The sequence below is a fragment of the Ursus americanus genome, chromosome X, assembly GCF_024610735.1.
Source record: "Ursus americanus isolate L20-20 chromosome X, mUrsAme1.1.p, whole genome shotgun sequence".
In the NCBI taxonomy this organism is placed as follows: Eukaryota; Metazoa; Chordata; class Mammalia; order Carnivora; family Ursidae; genus Ursus; species Ursus americanus.
In genome coordinates this window covers 112,701,357-112,723,620 of record NC_142164.1, presented here as the reverse complement: position 1 = coordinate 112,723,620, position 22,264 = coordinate 112,701,357, and the positions used below count along the sequence as shown (strand labels likewise).

Genomic DNA, 22,264 nt, shown 5'->3' with positions numbered 1-22,264 from the left:
TACTAAATTGCAAAGACATATACACCCTTATGTTTATTGCGGCATCATTTACGATAGCCAAGATATGGAAGCAAGCCCAGTGTTCATCAATAGACAAGTGGATAAAAAAGATGTGGTATATATACACAATGGACTATTACTCAGCCACATAATGAAATACTGCCATTTGCAGCAACATGGATGGAACTAGAGGATATTATGCTAAGTGAAACAAGTCAGTCAGAGAAAGACAAGTACTGTACGATTTCACTCATGTGGAATTTAAGAACCAAAACAAATGAACCCACCCAAAAAAGAGAGAGAGAGAGAGAAACCAAAAACACCTAACTATAGAGAATAGACTGATGGTTACCAGAGGGGAGGCGGGCGAGGGGCTGGGGGAGAGAGGTGAAGGGGTGCAGAGCACACTTACCGTGATGAGCGCCGAGTCTAGACTTGCTGAATCACTATATTGTGCACTCAGAACTAATGTAACACTCTATGTTAACTATACTAGAATTAAAATTTTTTTAAAAGTTGTAGTAATAGGAAAAAAGAAGAATATTCAGCTATTTATTTTAATAATTTCTTTGTTAATATTTTTGGATGAATGAATGTAAAATAGTGACTGTATATCTTTAATTTTGTTAAATGTGTCACTCCTGTCATTTTGTGTCCAATTTCAAGATACATTTTTTAGTATTCATCCTCTCTCTGTTCTTTATACATTAGATATTTCTAAAATATAAAGAAGTTTGCTTCTCTTTTGATTAATAGATAATAGATACTTTATTTGACCTATTTTATCACGGATAAAAGTGATCATAGTCTATTATGTAACATTTTTCAACACATAAAAACAATGACTTCCCAATAACTTCCAATATTAAAGCCAATATTTTAAGAAAAATAACTCTATTGCTACAAACTACCAAAATCCGAATATATCAAAATAATTCCCTTTCAACTATGTAGTTTTACACTGGATGTTCACCAGGAATGTTAAATTTCTTCTAGCCTGGTTTTTTAAAAGAAAAGAAATTGTTCTTTTATTTTTGCTTTTTTTTTTTTTTCTTTAAATGGGGGTTTCAGATTTTCCTCTTCTGCCATACCTTTCTCAGCTTTTCAGGGCTGTCCAGATGCTTTTAGGAGTTGCAGCGACCCTGTTTTCTCTGCCTATAATCCACTCAGTGCAGATACTGTCAACGGCTGTTCCTTCGCAGTAGGGGCTGACGAGTTCAGTCCCTTTTTTGTTAAGTAATCTTTATGCACAGACGGGCTCGAACTCGTGACCCAAGGTCAAGAGTCTCATGCTCCACCAACTGAGTCGGCCGGGCGCCCTGAGTTCAATCCTCTTTAATAGCTATTAACTAGTTTATTTATATCATTGACTTGAGTAGTTTGAAGTAATTTTTTTTTATCTTCTCCATTATTAGATCATTTTTGAAGCAGAACGTGGCAAGGGCAAACACGGAGAAATTGCAGTGGACGGCGTTTTGCTGCTTTCGGGCTTATGTCCAGATGGCCTTTTATCTGCGAATGGCTGAATGTTACTATAGTCTTTTGTGTCTTTATATTTGGCTTTTTATGTCAGTTCTCTGTTTTCTGATATTCCACCATAGATCGCCCCACTTTAGAAATACAAACTGAAAAATCGTAACATACCAACAGAAACATTATCGTAAGATGCCTTTCTTGTATAAGATGTGCCAATATGTGCATTCAGTATAGTACCACTCATTGATTTCTGAATTTATAAAATGTGGAAATGTGGAAAAAGCTCAGCTTCCCCCACCCCCACCTCCCAGTGTTTCTGATTTGTCTCCATGAGTTGATGGACCTCTATATAACATTTTTAGAATTATAGAAAAACTAACAACAATAACAACAACAAAAACCCCACAGGGAATCATTTCTCTGTTTGACTTTTCTGGCACTTCTTGGAAACTGACATCACAGGTAGATTTTTATCTAAGTGGCTTAGCCTGATCTTTTACAGCCAAGCTTATATATTTAAATTCTTTGTAATAATATTCAAATAATCACCTTGTGTCATGGTTTAAGTTTTTCTAAGTAAGAAAATGTGTCGTTAATGCTCTGTTTCATTGTGTGTATAATTATTTGCTTTACTGGAAAATGTGGTTTTCTTCTTTTTCTTTGGAAATACTCTATATTTGTAAAAATTCGTAAAATTACTTCCTTTTATGGGAGCACTTGACTGCTTCATTAGGCCTCATAAGTGCAATGCAAATTAGCTTAAGTCGTTGAATTTAAGGCCTCAGAGAAATACCTAAAACTAAATCATGCTAGTATCAGGATTCAGAAGAAAGACCAATGCCTTCTTTTCTCTGTTTCTCTTTTCTTCCAAATTCAACAAGAGCTTTGTGTGGTAATGAATCTTGAGTATATTCGATGAACGTATATTCTGTTTTAAGATTCTGGGTCATAAACAGAAGGTTCCCCGGATATTTGCCTGTTATCCCCTAAAGCAATGAAGGCCTTGAGCTGTAGGAGGAAGGAAGAGAGAAGGTGGTCCACTTACTAATCTTTAATATTTGTAGCCTCACTCTTAAAGTTTTTTTTACATTGAAACTCTTAGTAATCCTTTTTTTAAATAGTAACCTTTTCTCAACAAGTTCTTTTTAATACAACCAACACATACAACCTTTTAAGATGGTAGGGGAAAAACATTGTTTTCCTTTAGCGTGAAGTAATTTTTGCATACAAAGTCTTGTATTCAGCGGCTCTAGTTGTATCTGTTAGGATAACGGCTAGTTATAGAAACCCAAAAAATAGTTTCTAGTGAGACCAGACGAAGAGGTGCCTAGCTAAGTCAAATCAGCCTACAGAATTTTGAGAGATAATAAAATGGTCGTTGTAAGACACTAAGGTTTGGAGTGGTTTGTTACGCAGCAAGAGCTAACTGATATAGGTGGTTCCTAATACTGTGATAGAACTTGAAGAAGAAGGCTCTGTTTCTTCAGTGACCAAGGAAATTCAAGAGCACAGTTAGGCTTAGAATAAAGGAAGATAGGAGGGAGAACTTACAATGAAGGACCAGTGTCCCAGTGATCCAGGTTAAAGGAAGAGATGTTGAACCAGAAATGAAATAAGGAAGCCTGGGAATCATGTTGTATATGGGTAGAAAAATCATTGCACAAGGCTGAGTCAAGTTGAATTGAATAATAGTATTTCATGTTTCTCTAATATCTGTAGCAGAGATTTCTATTTGCCTATCCAATGTCCATTCTTGAATTTTTTCCTTACTAGTATAACCATATAAATGTGTGTGTATATTTCTTTTCTTTTCTTTCTTTTTTTATTTTTTTGTGGGTGGGGAGTGGAATGTGCTGAATTAGAAGGCTGCATTTCCCAACCTCTCTTTCAGATGGAGAGCCTACGGAAGTCATTGGTGGGGCTTCCAGGAAGGACCATTAAAGAGGGTTGTCAGTTGGCGGCTTCTCTTGCCATTTCTCTTCCTCCTCCTTCCTGCAACGTGGTTGGTTGTGAAGGCAGAAGCTCTTCGAACTACCCTGTGGTCATGAGGTCAAAGACCATCCCTATGGAGTAGTGCATAGCTGGAAGAAGCCTGGGTGCCCGATGACATTGTGGCATCTCTATCCCTGTCCCAAACCAGTCACTGTTCAACATTTTATTAAGTGAGATAAAAATAAACCCTCTCTTGGCCTATCTAGGATTTCAAACAAAGCACAGTCCAGACTCAGGTGACTACTCTAGGGCTGCCCCTGCCGCTTCCACCACAAGACCATAGTCTTGCGGGACTAACTTTTTGGACCCTTAAATGTCAACATACTGTTTTAAATTCCAGTCAGCAGGCTATAGTGTCATGGAGCCTGCTCTGGCACTGAGTCATAGTTGGGTTCCTTTGGGGAACCTAAGGTCAGATAATTTAGCCAGGATGCATATCTGTTGTCCCTGGCCACCACTCAACATGAAACCCTCCTGTCATCCACTGTCTCCCACTCTCCTCCCCACACTGTTACGGGCTTCTTCCTTCGGAAACTAACTTGCACCGTTTCTGCCCTCTCCCCCATCACACACACTGCATTGTCTGGTAAACAAACTCCCCTCCATCTTAATTCTGCCAACGACCTCTTCCTTCATCTCCCAACCTTAGCTGAGCTGAGCTCTCTCCTGGGCGACCTCTCCGCCTGCAGCCTTAGCAAATGAAAGCTGCTCATCCTTCCTCAGTGCACACGTGCAGGGCCCGGTTGAAGGTGGCATCCTGGTTGCTCCACTCTCATTCATAACCTCCTATTTCTCTATTTCCATGTAAAAGCCACTGTTCCTTGAGGGTACAATTAAATAGCTCTACAGTCCCCTTGACCCTTTGTTGCCATTGTCACCAACCAATGTGGTGACATCTATGCAAATGACCTATCTGATGTCCTAACCTCACTATTCTTTGGCCTCTATTCCAGTTACCATCACCTCCCCGGTCACTGCACCACGGCCACCACCTTGGACTTGATCATCACTTCTGAACTTGAACTCTAACATCAAACTGTCTACTTTATCTGGCTTTCTCTTAGTCTCCTCACACTTCTCCTTTGGACTTTTTGAAAGCCCCATTCCCTTGACATTTTCATTTTCTTCCCATCCATGGTTTCCCATCTTGACTCTCTCTGTAATAAAACAACATAGATGCTAAGGCCACCATCCCTTCAAAGACACTCTTGCCACTGCCCCTGGAGGCCCACACTCTCGTGTTCTTCTACCGCGGCCACTGTACAGAGCCCCAGTCTTGAGCAGGCAAACCCCACTGCCTTCTTTTCTCTATCCCATCACCAGACTGCCGAGCAGTGTTATGAGAAGTGATACATTGTGCAGATTGGTTCTTCAATAAAACCATGATCTTCAACCTTTCACAGACCCTGAGTGCTGCCCAAATTACCACTGAATGGTGTGTGCCTATTCGCTGGCATAGACTAGTAATTCACCAGGACGTCCCACATCCTCCGGCCTCATGGGTTTATATTAACACATCGAAATAACAATGGCATGATTTTTGCCTCCTCTCTGGGGCTGAATGTCAGTGGCGGACTAAAGCACCGAGTTAATTTTGAAAACACACATGGGCCTTTGTCATAAGCAGAGAGGGGTTCGGAACGACCCTGGAGTTCTCTGCTCTAGGGGTTGGGTAAAGCTGCCTTGTGGCCGGGAAGAGCTCTCCTGTCCCTCCCTACAGACCTCAGGAGACTTCAGATCCCACGTGGGAGGCATGTCCTTTACTTCATCTGTACGATGACAGTTGGGACTTGGGCAACACCCAGAGCCCTTCTGCTGGAGTATTTGATGCCTCTCTAAGATTCCGCCAGTCTTCAGCCAGACCTGAGGTAGCCTGCGTGTTTTGTACTCTTCTTTTTCTCTTGGAGGCACAGAATACCTGAGGGATGACTGTGGAATAGTTTCACCTGACGGAGTTTCCCAGCGTCCAGACTGTTCTCCTTGCAAGCTCACAAGTTGGCCTGTCTGGTTTCGTACGTACTGGTACAAAGCATGAGACTCCTGCATCAGAGAGCTGGGCGTTATTACTCACGGGACAGCAGGCAGCCTGAGCCTCATGTCCACACCACTGCCCCGACCTCCCAGCCGCAGGCCACAGCGCAGGGGTGCGCTGCAGGGGCGGGGCCGGGGGTCATGGTTTCTCCCACCCTGCGGCCGCCTTCCACAGCATGGAGAATACTGGAGGAAATGGAATTAGGCAAGAACGAATTCCTCTTTCCTTCTCAGTGATTTTTTTTCCAGAGCCTATATATTTATTTTGCTGATGATGTTCCTCAATACACATTTGGAATTGTCTTTTTCAAGTAGAAAAAGCATGCGAGAGACTTTGTATCGCCACCTTAAGGTCATGTGTCTTTTATGGCCCCAAACAGTATTACCAACTCAGAATTCCACTCCTGGGTATACGCTCAATAGAAAAGCACAGAAGCACTATTTGTAATAGTCACAGTGGGATCACTCAAGTATCCATAGTGTCCCTTGTGAGTAGAATGGAAAAATAAACCGTGGCGTATTCATCCAATGCAATACTATCAAGCAGCGAGCGCGAAGAAACCAACGCCGCCCACAGCCACACGGATGACTTTGAAAATACGGCATTGATCAAAGGAAACCAGAAAGTACATGCTGTGTGGCTCCACTTACGTAAGTTTCAAAAGGAGGCAGGATTAACCTATGCTGGAGAAGCTGGGGTTGTGTTTCCCTCTGAGGGGGCGCTAGGAGGAAGAACGAGAGGAGACATTGGGGGGCCTGGGCATTCTGTTTCTTGATGCTTCTTGGATGGACACGTTCCCTTTGTGAAAATCGTCAAGCAGGTACACTTAGGATTTATGCACAGCGTTTCTACATAGGGGTTAGACTTCAATGACAATTTACTTTAGAAAGTAAAAGTATTACCCCCCCCTCAACACACACACACCGAGCCTCATCTATCTGACTGTGCCAATGGACTTGGGACACCTCAAGTGAATTCACCTCTCAGTACCAGGCAGGCTGTAACTGAAATTCCGCAGACTCAGGTATAATCCGGCCACCAATGACTCTGACATTGGCAATGTCCCCTGGCGTGCCCTCCGGGATATCAATGGACTGGACTTCAAGCGGGTTGCGGGAGGTCAACGGCATTGGAATTTTGAGGGGGCTGAGGCCTGAGGAAATGTGCCTGCTGCTCAGAAAGCCTGGAACCCTCACCTTCCCCACATCTCGTGGTCTTCCTGGACACCCATAAAAGTTTCTACATCCCCCTTTCTTACCCCTGTCACTGTCCCTTTAAAAATCTTTTTCCTCATGGGTCCAAGCTGCAGACACACAGCTCTCCTGCCGAAGGTGAGGCACTGGGTGCTCCCATTCAGTTTCTGGATTCTTCTCAGAGTTCTAGCAGTGCCCTCTTGTGAGGGCTTACGTGCCCGTGTGTGGCTGCCACCTGGCAAACAGCGGAGAGGGCTGTCTGCAGCATCTCCGGCTCCCGCTTTGCTCCATTTCTCCCCTCCACCATGTCTTGTGAACTCATGCCTCTTTCTGGATACTTAGAACCTTCCAATTCAGTGACCCCTGAGATCTCGAAGAATCCAATCTTGCGGACCTTTCGTTCTTTCCCATTACCCTCCCCACCCCCGGCCCCGTCAACATTTACTTGTCCTCTGTCCCATTCTGCCGGTCTCTGACAAGTGAAAAGAGGCTATCCTTCCAAGATAACTCAGGTGTGGGAAATAAAGAGCTGCAGGTGTAACCTTTCTGATATTTGTTCTTTTAGAATAGCAGCTTCCAGTGCTTTAATACGAAGGAACGAGTAAGGAGGCAGTTTCAACACCATCTATGATCAGAGATTCTCTTCAGACGGGGGCTGTGTTAGTGTTTGCTGGTAACAAGCAACAGAACCAGACCTCAGCCAACTTACAGCAAAGGGAAGTTATGGTAAGGAAACAGGAGTGTGCAGGTGCATGGGAAGACCAGCAATCCAGCCTTGGAAATGGGCTCCCAGCCGAAAGCAGAACTGTGGAAAGAAGCCATTGCTGATCAGCATGCCAACGTTACTGGAATGATCTCTCAACATACTAGTCTCCACATTACTCTGCTCAAAATTCACATTCCAGGGATGGGTATGCAATCAGCCCAGCTTGTTCCTGTGACTGCCCCCCCCCCACCGCCTAGGGCAGATGGCGGCACCCAATTGGCTGTTCAGAAGGTGGGCTGAAACCTGGGTGGCTCAAACCCATCACCTGGACCCCATTACCTAAAAGGTGGTATCGAGTACATGTAATTGCCCCAGCCAGCCTACCAATTCAAGAGATTTACGTTTTTTCCCCAAAGATTTTATTTATTTATTTGAGAGAGACAGAGAATGAGCAGTGGGGAGGCACAGAGGGAGAGAGAGAAGCAGACTACCCGCTGAGCAGGGAGCCTGCCGAGAGGCTTGATCCCAGGACCCAGAAATCAGGACCCCAGCCCAAAGCAGAAGCTTAACCCACTAAGGCTACCCAGGCGCCCCCAAGAGCCCATTCAATAAATTAGATTTATAGTGTGTCTCACTTAGTCTTGTGATAGAAACAATCCTAAAGCTATACCCTTTGGAAAATAAAGTCTCTAGTTTTACCATCACTTTGATGTTACCGGACCCTTGCAGGGGAAGGGTGTGTTCAGGTGAGAAGTGCAGGACGCATGTGGCTACTTAATGAATGTTTACTACCTTCATATCAGCTGATGTGTGCTAGGGGTGCAACAACTACTTGTCGAATTAATTACTGCATTAAGTAAATCGCATTTTGGGCCAAAGTTTTGTCGACATTTCGCTGAGTAATGTCTTGAATGAAAGCAGAAAACGTATGACGTACAGTTCAACAAACTTTGCTGCTGAAAAGCATTACTGGGGGTAGTTTCTTTCAATTCAGACCCTGCTGCCACATTGTCAGCCAGGCCAGGGGTCATCCGGCAGCCAGCGGCGCAACAGGACGCGCCGCCGCTAGTCGCTCTGCGCAGACACCTTTCACCTAGCACGCATGCGCTAGGGCCCGGGACAGCGCTCTCTAGTCTGCGGGCTTGGATTGGTTGAGCCTTGGTGGTCCCGCCCCGCGTACCGGAAACTCTCTCCGGACGCGGGGGTCTCCCGGGATTGCCAGGCTTCTGCGCTTGTCGGTGAGCGACGCCCTGGGTTATTCGGCGTTTATGCCCCCCCGGTGCTCGGGAAAGCCCACCACGGCCCCGGGGGGAGGGGTGCCCTCGGTGCGTCCTGGGTCGGGTAGGTCCTATCGTGCCCTCGCCCCTCGTCTCCACCTGAAGTCGCTGGGGTGGGCAGATCTCTCGGGACCGCCGCCGCTTCTGTGCTGGGTGCCAGGCTGGCCCACTGGGACGGCTTGCGCCTGGCTTCACTTGTCGCCCCGCCCCACCCTCCGGAACCCGAACCCGGGCCAGAGCGGGCACTTGGGCTGATCCCTTCCACTCCCTGCACCCGTGCTAGGGATCATCCTAACATGAAAGGGTACTAGCGCAGTGTTGAGGGGTTGTTCAGAAACTGCGGCGCCCCAACATTTGGCATCAGTTCTCTCCATAGAGGAAGGCCTCTCTCTTTGATCTCCCCTCTCCCCGGGGTTTAAGCCAGATGTGGGCAGATGTGTGCAACTTGCCCATATTAGTTAATACTTACAAGCTTCTATATGCATTCAGTCAACAAAGGCCATGCTCTTGCCTGCCCCGAATAAACTCTTTTTGATATGTATCCAGAAGCTAGGGGTATAGGTGTGTATGTAAGCATTACCCATATTAGCATATGCTCTAGAACCGTGTTGTCCAATAGGTAGCCACTAGCTATGTAGGCTAATGAACACTTGAAATGTTCCTAGTCCTAACTGAGATGTGTGGTAGTGTCAAACAGCGAATTTTGGAGAATTAGTATGAAAAAAAGAATGTAAAATATCACTAATTTGTTTTTATCGATTTCATGTTGAAATGGCAGTATTTTGGATACACCGGTTAGGTAAAATGTCATTAATTTTACCTGGTTATTTTTTAACGTGGTTACTAGAAAATTTTAAATTGTATCTGCGGCTTACGTTATATTTCTGTTGGATAGCTTTGCTCTAGAAAGGGGTCGGCAAATTAGGGCCTGCAGCCAAATCCAGCCTCCTTGTCTTTGAAAAAAAGATTCATTGGAGCAAAGCTATGCTCATTGTTTTATGCATTGTCTATGGCTGCTGTTCCTGCTACAAGAGTAGCAGAGCTGAGCAGTCAATAGAGAGACCGGGTGGCCTGCGCAGCTGAAAATATTTACTATCTGGCCTTTTACAGAGAAAGTTAGCCGCCCCTTGTTCTAGAACAGCGCCTGGAATGGTAGATATATGTCATGTAAATCTTTTAATTCTAGTCCTGTGTAATTGTCAGGCGGGCTTACTGTGTGACAGGCATGGTTCTAAGGAGTTTATAAGGACTATCTCATTTATTTCCCGTGTTAATCCTAGATGTGGAATTTCCCCGATGTAGAAGAGGAAATTGAGGCCCAGAATGGGCAAGAAACTTACCTAACATGCTCAGCACCCCTCACCTCTATGAACTATACCTTCTTGACCCTCCTTATCCCCAAGTGCTTGACTCCTGGAGTCTGTTTGATGAGCCCACAGTGGGCACCATGCTGCTGCTGCTGCTTTTTTTTTTTTTTTTTTTCGTTTAAACGACTTTTTGAACTTGAACTGAGATGACGTTGGCTCCTGTGGAAGAAGCTGAGGGGCCCTGGGCTTAGGTGCCGTGGGTACAAGCAAGCTGGTCTGTAGTGAAAGGAGCGAAGCGCAAGAGCAGAGAGGAGAGGGAGCGCTCTGGATGCGCTTTTCTCATTCAACAAAAACACATTTGTTGACGAGTAGGAGGCCCTGGCCAGGTGCTTGTCTCAGTGAGTGAAACAGACATCATTCCTTTATGGTCTTGGGATGGCAGACGATAAAAAAAAATGTTTAATGGGAGACACGCCATGAAGAAAAACACTGCAAATATTTGATGTTTTTTTAACAGGTTTCCTCATCCGTAAGTTGGAGACAAGCCATATACCTGACTCGGGGTCATCGTGAGGATGGAGAGGACGTGAATGTGTGTGGCGCGTGGAGTTCAGTAAGTGTACATCGCCTGCTGCTGTGACGAGGTAAGGGAGGCAACGAGTGCGGGAAATTGGGTGCGTTGTGACACCTAAAACATTGCAACCACCAGTTCTAGTTGTACGGAAGGTTCTTCGGTGAGCAGCGCAGAGCAGGTGTTTTTAATATTTCCCAATGGGGCTCATCTGGCAAAATCCGAAAGCAGTCTAGGAGCAGGTCCGGGGCTGTCTTTGGGCTGACGGCAGCGTAACTGAGCCGGGCCTGCGGTGGGAAGGCCTCGTGCCCGCGTGTACAGGGCAGTGGTGGCGGCTCCGGCTTAAATCAGAGTCACTTGCACAGCTGGGAAAATACCCAGGCCTCCCCTCAGGGATTCTGATCCCTTCTGTCTGGGACGAGGCCCTGGCGTTGTTTTTGGTTTTGCTGTTTAATTTCTCCATCCGATTCAGGTTTATAGTCTGGACTGACAACCACTCCTGGTGAGAATTAGGCTTGGCTCAGGGAGCTGCTGGCACAAAGGCCCAGAGCTGTGAGATGGGCAGTGCCTGTCGGTGGGTCAGCGAGCTCGCGGAGGAGGCTGCAAGCGGGCTTTTATCACCTGGCCAAGGACTTCGGGGCTCTGTCCTGAGAGCAGAGGGGAACCTCCGAAGGGCTTTAAGTGGGAAAATGAGGGCATGTCGTGGTGAGGTCTGTGGTAGAGGGTGATCCCTCTATCGAAGTGCCGTGAGTCAGAACGGACGCAGTGAAGACGCAGTTAGAACCTGCCAGATGGTAGGAAGCCCAGATTCGGTGCCCGTATTCCTCCTGTGAGTGTCCTCTCATGGCCGGGTCTGTCCTTTGGAGACACCCTGTGTCTAAGTGGCCAGTTTCTTGTCCGTATTCCTTCCACTGGGCCGTCCTCTCCCTCAAGGCGGAGAGGCTGTGTTTAGGCTCAGCATCTGATAAGTCCTAGATACATAGTCAGTGTTTATTGAATGAACTCTGTAGAGCTGTGCGCCATCAGCTGTAAACACCGCTTCCTTTGTCTTATGGCAGCGCTCAAAATTTTCTATCTCAGTTGCTTTCAGAGTATACCCTCCTAGGGCAATAAATGCTTTATATCCACGTCACCGTCCCGGGGGGACAGGGGGAACAGAAAGTTTGACAGGATTTAGATGCTGTTAAACATATGGAGGAGGATGGAAAACAGTATGGCGGTTCCTCAAAAAATTGCAGATAGAATTACCGTATGATCCAGCAATCCCCACTTCTGGATATTTACCCACAAGCATTGAAAGCAGGGTCCCGAAGAGATGTTTGTACACCCATGTTCATAGCAGCATTATTCACAATGGCCAAAAGGTGGAAGCAACCCGAGTGTTTATGATGAGTGGATGAGGAACACGTGGTCTGTACACACAACGGAATGTTAGTAATCCAGGACACCTGCTGCGACACAGGTGAACTTTGAGGACGTTATGCTGAGCGAAATAAGCCAGACACAAAAGGCCAAATGCTGTATGATTCCACTTAGATGCAGCATGTAGTCAGATTCGTCGAGACAGAAAGTAGAATGATGGTGGCCAGGGGCCGCGGGGGAGAAGGGAACGGGGAGCTGTTGTTTCATGCGGGCACAGTTTGGTCTGCAAGAGGAAAAGGGTTCTGGGAGTGGGTTGCACAACAGCGTGAGTGTATTTACCACTACTGAACCGTACGCTTAAAAATGGTTAAGTTGGTAAGTCTACGGTATGTGTATTTCACCACAATTAGAAATGAAAAGTATGGAGGAGAGGTAAATAAAAGGACATATAAAATAAAGAGCAGGGGCGCCTGGGTGGCACAGCGGTTAGGCGTCTGCCTTCGGCTCAGGGCGTGATCCCGGCGTTATGGGATCGAACCCCACATCAGGCTCCTCCGCTGTGAGCCTGCTTCTTCCTCTCCCACTCCCCCTGCTTGTGTTCCCTCTCTCGCTGGCTGTCTCTATCTCTGTCAAATAAATAAATAAAATCTTTAAAAATAAATAAATAAATAAAATAAAGTAAAGAGCAGAGTGCTTATGTGTGACTACATTAACGTCTGTAGATTCACAGAAGTGAACAAAAAGTTTTTCTGGTAGGACTGACTGCTGTTCTCATTGCACTGAAGCCCCAAAGCTATAGTCAAATTCCCCTTCAGAATCTCCTTGAGACCCAGCATTTGTTGAGAAATTCTGACCTGAGTTAAATATTGCCTAACCTCCTTGTGGGCACTCTAGACCTGTCTCTCATTAACCACCTTGCCAACATCTGGCACACTTCAATCCTGATTTCTTCAGTAGTGATGCCTCTAGAATGAATATGGAATGCAGGCAAGATGACTATTTCTTCTTTGTTAGGAAACTTCCCAACAAGTTGGGGAGAGTTCAAGTGTGTTAAGCAGCTTGAAACCTTATCACCGTGAAACCTTATCACTTGGCTGCGTGACTTCCACCAGATCCCAGGATGTCAGGCAGACAATTCTAAGAGAAAAGTTCAGCAATGGAGGCTGTGTATTTTTAATTTTCCTGTGTTTTACCTTGCTTGTTCTTTGTTTACTGAGCCTTTGATCCTTAGGAAGACCTCCTTCACTGTTTGCAGTCTGGAATTGTAAAAAAGGTAAAACAATGATCTTGAAGTACTGATTCTTGATCATGAGAAAAATAGCCAGTTAAGATCCTGGCTCACTGGGTGACTGACTGCCCAGGTTGTCTACATGCCAGCTCCCACCCCAGCTCCCTCTGGTGGCAAAAATGCCAGACTCACAGTCTGGGTCATCCTTGAGCTGGCCCAGCAGGGGAACACCCATAGGAACCTCACAGTTGTGACTGAGGGTACTTAACTCTTCCTGTTCGAGGGGAGATTCAGCTGGTTTAGACTCAGCAATAGACTTCTTCTTCTTCTTCTTCTTCTTTTTTTTAAAGATTTTGTTTATTTGAGAGAGAGAGAGCAGGAACAAGGGGAGGAGGGAGAAGCAGGCTCCCCACTGAGCCAGGAGCTCAATGTGGGGCTTGATCCCAGGACCCTGGGATCATGACATGAGCCGAAGGCAGACGCTTAATTGACTGAGCCACCCAGGCGCCCTTCAGCAATAGACTTCTTAGGAAATCGTGAATGCTAATCTACAGGCAAGGCCACAGGTCACGTAGCACCTTTATGATATTCTGATTCCAGAGGGAAGGAAGAAGACTGATCCATTTACCGTGCCATTTTGCAACAGGCAAACATTGTAAATATGTGGAATTTGTCATGAAACGATACTGGACGAATCACTTTTCTGGTTAGGAAAATCATACATACTCATCATACAAAATACGAGAAGGAATAAAAGAACAAACAAAAATCATCTAAAATCTTGCCATTCAGAAAACGTCACGGTCTAAAATTTTGTATATTTGTTTTTGACCTTTTCTCTTCACATGTGATTCTTAAGCAAAATTTGGATCGGACTCTATATGCTGTTCTTAAGTAACAACTTTATTCAGCTCTAATTTATACACCGTATAGTTCACCTCCTCAAAGTGCACACTTCAGTGATTTTTAGTATATTTGCAGCTGTGCAGTTCATCCCCACAGTCAACTTTAGAGAAGATTGTTCGCTTTCCCCAAGAAAAACTCTGCACCCGCTGGCAGCCACCTTCCTTTCATTCCACCCCACTGGCTCCCCCCATCCCTCCGCCCCAGCCCTGGTCAACCACCAGTCTATTTTCTGTCTCTAGAGATTTGCCTATTCTGGACATTTCATATAAACGGAATCATACAATATGGGGTCTTCTGTGTTTTTAACTTCGCGTAGTGTTTTCAAGGCTCATGCATGTTGTAGTATATATCAGAATTTCATGGTTTGTTGTTTTTTTTTTTTATGCCAAATACCATTCCATTGTATGGATGGGCTACGTGTTGTTTATCCAACAGTTGACAGGCATTTGGGTTGTTTCCACTTTTTGGCTATTAAGAATAATGCTGCTGTGAACATTTGTGTGCAAGTTTAACCATTTGGGACCTTACAGTTTCTTCAGAGTTGGAAGAGAATTCTCTTACATGTACAGCTTCCACATCTCTCATTTCCCTAAAATAAATCTACAGAAGTAGAATCACTGACTAAAAGGACATTGCATTTTATAGAACTTGTCGGATGGTCTCTAAGAAGACTGCATCGATCCTCTCTGTGCTCGCTTCGATGTATTAGACTATGTGCTTAGTAATGGGCATTGTTTTTAAAGATTTTATTTTTATTTATTTAGAGAGCATGTGAGCAGGGGGAGGGTCAGAGGGGGAAGGAGAGGGAGAGAATCTCCAGCAGACTCACCGCTGAGTGCAGAGCCTGACACGGGGCTCGATCCCACAACCCCGAGATCATGACCTGAGCTGAAACCAGGAGTCAGACGCCCAACCAACTGAGCCACTCAGGCACCCCAGTGATGGGCATTCAATATCAAGTGCTATGAAACGGAAGCCCATGAGTTTTTGAAAAGACAGGGTCCCTGGCGTCAAGATGCCTAAGTCCATATTTAGACCAGATGGGCAGGTGTAGATCCAGGGGGATTAGATAGCAAGGTTGTATACATTATGTGGAGAGAAAAATAGACTGGTTAGATAAAGTAAACATTTACCTGCCCAGGATGAGAGTCACACAGATACAATCATCAAGCAACTTTTTGTACCTCAAAGTTAAACGAAAAAGGTAATGGAAGCAAACTGGCCTAGGGACTAGCTGGTCCAAAGTCATAAATTGTCCGGATCGCTTGGTCTGAACCCTTACCCTGCTTTCCAGAAGACTTGGATGTCGGCACAGTGCCCATTGACTCTTGGGGCCCATCAGATCCGGTTCTGGCTGCCTTGCAGCCTATACTATCTTGCGATTTCTTCAGATTCCTTGGGGACATCTAAACGGCATCCCCTTATTACCCTGTTTCTCATTCTGTTATTCAGAAAAGTACCACTTAAGATGATAAAATCTGCAAGTAGTTCAACTATATAGTAGGATATGGGGGGAAACAGCCCAGCCTTGCTCAGACTTACCCTGTCGATGCTGACACTGACATGATTTCGTGCCCAACATGACCCAAAGCAATTGACCGATCTGGATCCGGAAAGATCATTGATTTGTAAAATTTGAGATGGAAAAAGTTCTAGAGCTCTTCCAGCGAGCTGCTCTTAAGCAACCGTTAATGCGGAAGTTGGCTGCAGTACTGCCCTTTTTTTTTTTTTTTCCAACAACCCGGACTCAGCCTTTTGAAACTGAACCACACCACACTGCAGATTCCATTTGCTAACCGGCCACGCCCACTTCTGTTACATAACTTTCAGAAAGGCCGCGTAGGTAACTGGCAGCGCTCTGCTGCTATCAGGAAGCTGCGACTGGCAGGCGCAAGCTTAAAAAAAAAATACAAAAAACCCAGAAACCTCTTTTCTCTTTTCTTTGCAGCTGTAAAGATGTCTGACAAGAAGCAGATAGCTGCCAGAGCCTCCCTTATTGAGCAACTGATGTCCAAAAGGCATTTTGAGGATCTTGGCAAGCACCTCACTGAGCTGGAGACTCTTCATGTGACCAAAGAGCATCTCCAGGAGACCGCTGTGGTCAGGGCGGTGTACAGAGTCCTCAAACACTGCCCTGCGGGGGCGCTGAAAAAGAAAGCCAAGCGTTTGCTGTCAGGGTGGAAAGCTCTTTATAAGGATCTCCACTTCACACCAAGGGACAGCCCTGGATCATGCCCTGCGGGTAGAAAGGACGAAAACGCAAGACTTTCTCGTGACCCGGCTCAGGGTGAGGTATCAGGCGGCAGCAGTTCTAATTCATCATCCCCCGAGGTGGCAGGAGCCGCTGAAACGCTCGGGCCTGAAAATAGCACGAGTCAGGTGGAGCCCAGAGGGGAGCATTTCAGGGGTGGTGACCCAAGATCCAGCGACCAGAGATCCCGTGAGTTGCTGGACCCCACAGTGCCTGTGAGAGCTAAATGCACGGAGCTTCTTTATGAAGCTTTAACGAGTCCTTGCACAGATTCGCCCAAGGCTGATTTGTGGCAAACCTTGGCAAGAGAAATTGAAGAGCACATTTTTACCCTCCATTCGAAGAACCTCAAAAAGTACAAAACTTGTGTTAGAAGCAAAGTTGCCAATCTGAAGAACCCCCAGAATTCTCACTTGCAACAGAACCTGCTCTCTGGGACCACGTCTCCGAGAGAATTTGCTGAAATGACGGTGATGGAAATGGCAAGCAAGGAACTGAAGCAGTTGAGAGCCTCCTACACGGAATCTTGCATACAGGAGCGCCACCTTCCCCAAGCCACTGAGGGCACGCAGACCAAGAAAATAAAATGCAGACGCTGTGAGAAGTTCAATTGCAAGGTCACCGTAATCGCCAGAGGAACACTGTTCCTGCCGGGTTGGGTGCGGAGTTCAAATGCAGACGGAGAGATGATGACCTATGTGATCTGTAACGAATGCGGGGAGCAGTGGTACCATAGCAAGTGGGTGTGCCTGTGACCCTAAATAAATGTTCTCCTAACCAAGACCCGAGTGATACTGGTTTTTTGGTGCCCCCTTTTATGCTTGGTTTTAAAATCTTACATGCACTGTATTCTTTTTTATATAAAATAAAAAAGATTTGATTTTATGTTTGAGAGAGAGAGAGTGCACAAGCAGGAGGTGGGGAGAGGGAGAAGCAGGCTCCCCACTGAGCAGGGAGCCCAATGCGATGCAGGGCTCGATCCCAGGACCCTGGCATCATGACCTGAGCCAAAGGCAGACGCTTAACCCACCAAGCCACCCAGGCGCCCGCCGCCCCCCCCCCCCCCCGTATTCTTAAAACAATCCTAAGAGGAAGGAAGGAAAGTTGTTCGTTGAAGTTTGCACCACGATCACTAAAAGTTGACTGTTTGGGGAGAGAGTGGATGACTGTTCTGTGCTTCGTGGCCACTGCGTCCCTTGCTGTACTCAGAGTGCGGTTGAGAGCAGCTCTGCAGGCCCCAGAGCCTGTGAGAAATGCAGAGTCTCAGGCCTCATGCTGCTGAGTCCCCGGGGGAATCCTGTTCGAGGCAGTTGGGGAAGTGCTGCTTTCTCAGTAGGCCTGCAGTCCTTAGCAGTGGCTGCATATGAGAACCATCTGGGCAGCTTTGACAACCCACCGATGCCCGGGGTCGCGGGGGGGGGGGGGCGGACTCCCCAGAACAATAGAATCTGAATGTATGGGATGCAGCCCAGGCTTCTTTAATTCCTCAAGTTATTTTGAGATGCAGTCAGAGTTGAGAACTCACACACAGGCTCGCACTTGATTGTCTCACAGCTCTAAGAAAAGAATGTCACTGTACTCTTTACACCTGAGGAAACAGGTCCCCAGAGGCGCTGTGACTTGGCCGAGCCCTACAACCTTAGCTAGCCCCGCTGGAACTGCTCGCACACTGTCTTCCTCCAAATTCACCATCCAAGACCGCCTCAACGTTGACTTCTGAGAAACGTATTCCTGGCGATGTGCGACGAGATGAATCGTGTCTTTAGGCTCTAACACTGGATAACTGGGGCTTTGTTACTTTCCCCTCTCTTTTATCCCTTGTCTCTCCCTTGAACCATGGAAGTTATCCTCTGATCCCACAGCTAGAATTTTGTTTTGAGTCCTTTTGCCTAGTCAGAGGAGTTGCGTGTTTGTTTTTTAGTTTTTCTGCACAAGTTCTCCAGAGTATATAAACTGTTTATGAAATTTGGTTTCTGATGTTAAGGAGTCTTCATGTTCTCAAGGGCTTGTGAGTTTAGATCCAGAGGGGAGGAAAAAAGCTCTCCTAGGCTCTGTAGCTGGGACCCTGCAAATTGGACGGACAAAAGACAGACTAACAAGAGAAAAACTGTTCATTAACACGTGGGGCGTGATACACGCAGGAGGAACTCAGTGAGTGGTTAGAACTTGGGCTGGTGTAATAGCATCTTAACAAAGAACGATACATTTGTAGAGAAATAAGACGAAAGGGGCTTTAGGCTTTTAGGGGCGGCAAACTGGGAGGGTAAATATGTGGGGGGACTAATGGAACATAATGGTTATTTAGCAAGGTTTGTTTGCGTAGAATCTTCTCGCTGCTGTCCCGAGGCGGTTGTTACCTCCTTTCTGGTACAGAATTCACAAGGGGAACTTCCGTTCTGCTTTCAGGCAGGTAGGTGGACGGCAGAGAGCTCCTTCCTTGTCTGCCTTTTCTCATCTGCTTTCAGCCCGGAACGACCCTCATGCCAGGACGGCATATTTGGGGTCACATACTCTGAAGCCTTTTAGGTCTGAAGCTCCAGTTCTGCTGATGTAGAAGCAGGCCTTGATTTGTCAGAGGTCGTCCGTCGCCTCGGCCTTTGACTCGACCAACATTTCTCTCACAAATGAAGAGGCAATTCCCTCTTCAAGGCTTTCGCAGTGTTGATCCAACCCGTGCGACAACACGCCTTCTGTGTGACCGTAGCTCATTTTGTTCTCCTTCGAGAACTTGTCGAATGTTAATGGTTACAGTTGTGGTAGGTTTACTTCAGAGTTATCTCCAAACCTACACATTTTCACCAGTTCTTCCCCCCCCTTCCTAACTTGTGTCAGAGCTCTGAAGGCCTAACCAAATACACAGTGTACCTGCCTCCTGACACAATTCCCCAAATGGTGCCTGAAACTAAATTCTGCTTGTGTGTTCAAATGGATTGGAAGTCATCGGAGGCCACGGAGTGCGGAGTCTGTTTTGATATCTCTTCTCCCTGTGGCTTCCCAGGGCTGCTCATTGTGATGTAACATGCTAGTCTTTTGAGAAACTTGCAAAGTCACCTAAAATTTCAAGTTTCACAGACTGGTTTCATGTGACTTAGGATGATCTTAAAAACCATTCAGTGGTTATAAAAGAGGACATCACATGAAAACCAAGTGTTTGTGTCATTGTTTGTTTTTTGTGCGTGGTGGGGTTTTAAAAAGTTTTTATACTGGAATTGTGCAAACTTCATTTGCAGACAAATAAAAGCATTTGAAATGGAAATTCCTTTACTCTCCAAAATGTAAAAATCTGGGTAGTCTTCCTCATTTCCTGTCGACTTTGTCAGTGACTTTTGGAACCAGAGATGGGCAAATAGGAATGTGGGGTTTTTTCTTTTAGCCAATGAGACAGCATTACATTTTTAAGTATAGGTAATCATCCTTTCACATTCTATGTCTTACCCGCTAAAAAGAAAGTGTTCTTCTTTAAAATTGCTTCTGGGGGAAAGGAACTTTTGTTTCATTTACAGTCCCGTTTACAGAAACGGCAAGTGCACTGGCCCCAAGGTTGGGGATGGGGGCGGCAGGAGCCCTCCAGAGCTGAGGTGCAGTGGCAAGGGGAAGAAGGACGAGAGGGGAAGTCACAAGAGCCGTTGGGTTCATTAGGGCCCTTGTCAGTCATCATAAGGACTTTGGGTTTTTTCCAAGCCGGATGGGAAGCCAACGGACAGAGGGAGTTGGTAGTGATACAGTTTCAGTGGCCTTTAGGAAAGTTCTCTCTGGCCGCTTTGTTAAGTTGGATGGGGAGGGAAGCAACGATGGGTGCAGAGACACCCAGTCAGGTGGCCAGAGCGATGGTCCAGTGGTCACGTGACTGGTTTCAAACGAGAGTACACCAGATGGTCTTCCTGCCTCTTTACAGTTGACAAAGTCCTTGGCAATGGGGTTCAGGAAACGCCACCCCAAAATCTGGTACCTTGGCATATTGAAGCAACTGAAGGAATTTGAGTCAGGGCGAGTGCAAGGAGGACTCTCTGCCCCTCACTCCTCCCCTGAGGCAGGTCCTCAGTCCCTCCAATGAGAGGTGCCCTCCCCACACCCAAGAAAGGAGCATCCCTGGTCTCTGCAGAGGCAGGGACACTGAGGGGAATCAGCAAAGAGGACTCTCTAGGTTTCCCCCTTAGCTCATACCCTTCTGCCCTATCACATTCCTCCCTGACTTTCCACAAAAACACACCAGCTTAACTCTCTTTGGGGGCTTTGTTTCCTTATGAAGGCTCCTGTGTCATGTAAAATTTATATTAAATAAATGTGAATGCTTTCCTTTTGTTACTCTGTCTTTCGTTACAGAGCCCCAGCCAAGAACCAAGATGGAAAAGGAAAAAATATTTTTTTTCCCTTCCTTGTATTGGCAATTTTGCAAATGGATGTTTCATCAAATCCAACACCCGCAAATCCCCTACCCATGACCCATGATAAAAATGAACTAACAACACAGAAATTCAGCACAATACAAGTATAGCCTTGGACCTTGGTTGCCCTGGTTACGAGAAGCAACTGCATAGGGCATAAGCATCAGCTCTTATACCTGAATCTAGAAGGGCTCTTCATGCCTTTTCCCACACCACCCTCCTTTTGTCCGCGTTACTTTTTTTAGATAAAAAGTTGGATACAATTGCAGCTCTGTCTCTTCCCCAGCACTTCCTGGGATGAGAGGCTCCTTTCATTCCCTATTACCATTTCTAAGCACCAGTCAGGAAGCCGGCAGCTGGCAGCGCTCCACTGCCTGGGCGAGGGCGGGGTCTTCGTCTCTCTGGTCAGATTGCTTTATTTATAACTTCTCAGTAAATGCAAAATATTTTACACAAATATTTTTATATCTCAGTGGTATTTACTGTAAGTGCCTAGATTATAGAAGGTGTCATCTTGCTTTCAGAAGAGCCCACAGTCCAAGTGGAGAAAGGGTGACAGCTTCATATCATTCCATTTGCATTACTATTTAAAGTGAGGTTTGCAGAGATGTTGCTGTGTGTTATCGGAAATGCTGCGCGGTAGGGATTGCACCTTGCTCTCTTGCCCGGCGCTGGGGGCAATGAGGTGATCAGGAGCCATCCCAGGCCTGCAGAATGCAGGGGAAGCGCCAGTGACGTGGCCAGCTATCGTTTTACATTTTAAGAGCTATGAGAGAGACACCGACCAACCGACCAACCGACTGACTGACGAGGCAGGGGTGCAGGGTGGATCAGGGAGGGCTTCATGGAGGCTGTGACCCTCAGGGTAAATGTCAAGATGAAGTTAGCCAGGCAGGATATTCCATCACCGAATTTGCTAGATTCCTGGCACTTCATCTACAGCATCTCATTTAACCTTCACGGCTACCCCGCCAGCATTTTAGAGATGAGGAATCTGAGGCCGAGAGAGATAAGTTATGCAGGGCTACACAGAGCCAGAGCCAGGTGCAGTGTTGTTTGGGGGCTGTTTTCTTGTATATCCGTTTGCTTCCAGAACCGTCCAGACTTCATATTAATTCCACTCAAGGTGCAACTGGTTTTTAGTTGTGGTTTGTTTTTTCAGTGACAAGAGTGTGGTTTAGGGGCTCGCCGTTGTGCCGGCGCGGTGCATTCCTCTCTCTGATGGAGCCATCAGCCTGGCTTGCTGGCTCTCCTGACATGGGACCCTTCCCAAACCTTCTCGTGGCATCCATGTGGTTTCTCTGGTTTTCTGAAAAGTAAGTGATTTTTTAAATACTTAAATTTTAAAACATAAAAACATGCAGATTTAAAGGGACATTTATATGTTTGTATATTTTTTGAATTTGAAGACTACATGTATAAATGCAGTTTCCAGTACTATTTCCTCTGAAATATAGTGGCCTTTATATCTTTGCCTTTGTACGACCCAGGGAGACTATATAACGAAGATAACAATCAGTTACGACAAATGAACCAAGCTGTTTTGTATCTTTTGTTAAATTACTGCAAGCATCCTAC

At 46.0% G+C, this 22,264-nt stretch overlaps 2 protein-coding genes across 4 annotated transcripts in view; both read left to right on the top strand.

The window, feature by feature from the left end:
• Positions 1-3,433, top strand: part of EGFL6 (EGF like domain multiple 6) — a 60,227-nt gene extending 56,794 nt beyond the window's left edge. For both annotated transcript variants that reach the window (XM_045800687.2, XM_045800685.2), the window contains exon 12: positions 1,416-3,433. In XM_045800687.2, the coding sequence (XP_045656643.2) occupies positions 1,416-1,526 (111 nt within the window). In that variant the 3' untranslated portion in view covers positions 1,527-3,433. The remainder of the gene's footprint in view (positions 1-1,415) is intronic.
• A 5,071-nt stretch (positions 3,434-8,504) lies between these two features.
• On the top strand, positions 8,505-17,082 carry TCEANC (transcription elongation factor A N-terminal and central domain containing). Of its 2 annotated transcripts, none has more exons than XM_045800684.2 (3): positions 8,505-8,637; positions 10,501-10,627; positions 15,999-17,082. In XM_045800684.2, the coding sequence occupies exon 3, from the start codon at positions 16,007-16,009 to the stop codon at positions 17,054-17,056; it is 1,050 nt and encodes a 349-aa protein (XP_045656640.2). In that variant the 5' UTR covers positions 8,505-8,637; positions 10,501-10,627; positions 15,999-16,006; the 3' UTR covers positions 17,057-17,082. The 2 variants fall into 2 exon arrangements, with proteins under 2 accessions (XP_045656640.2, XP_087715585.1); XM_087859459.1 differs by having other exon boundaries at positions 8,588-8,740.
• Positions 17,083-22,264: the final 5,182 nt, after the last annotated feature.

Bases quoted from the DNA above. Each gene is read 5' to 3' on its own strand.
- TCEANC (XM_045800684.2), top strand. From the start codon at position 16,007: ATGTCTGACAAGAAGCAGATAGCTGCCAGAGCCTCCCTTATTGAGCAA.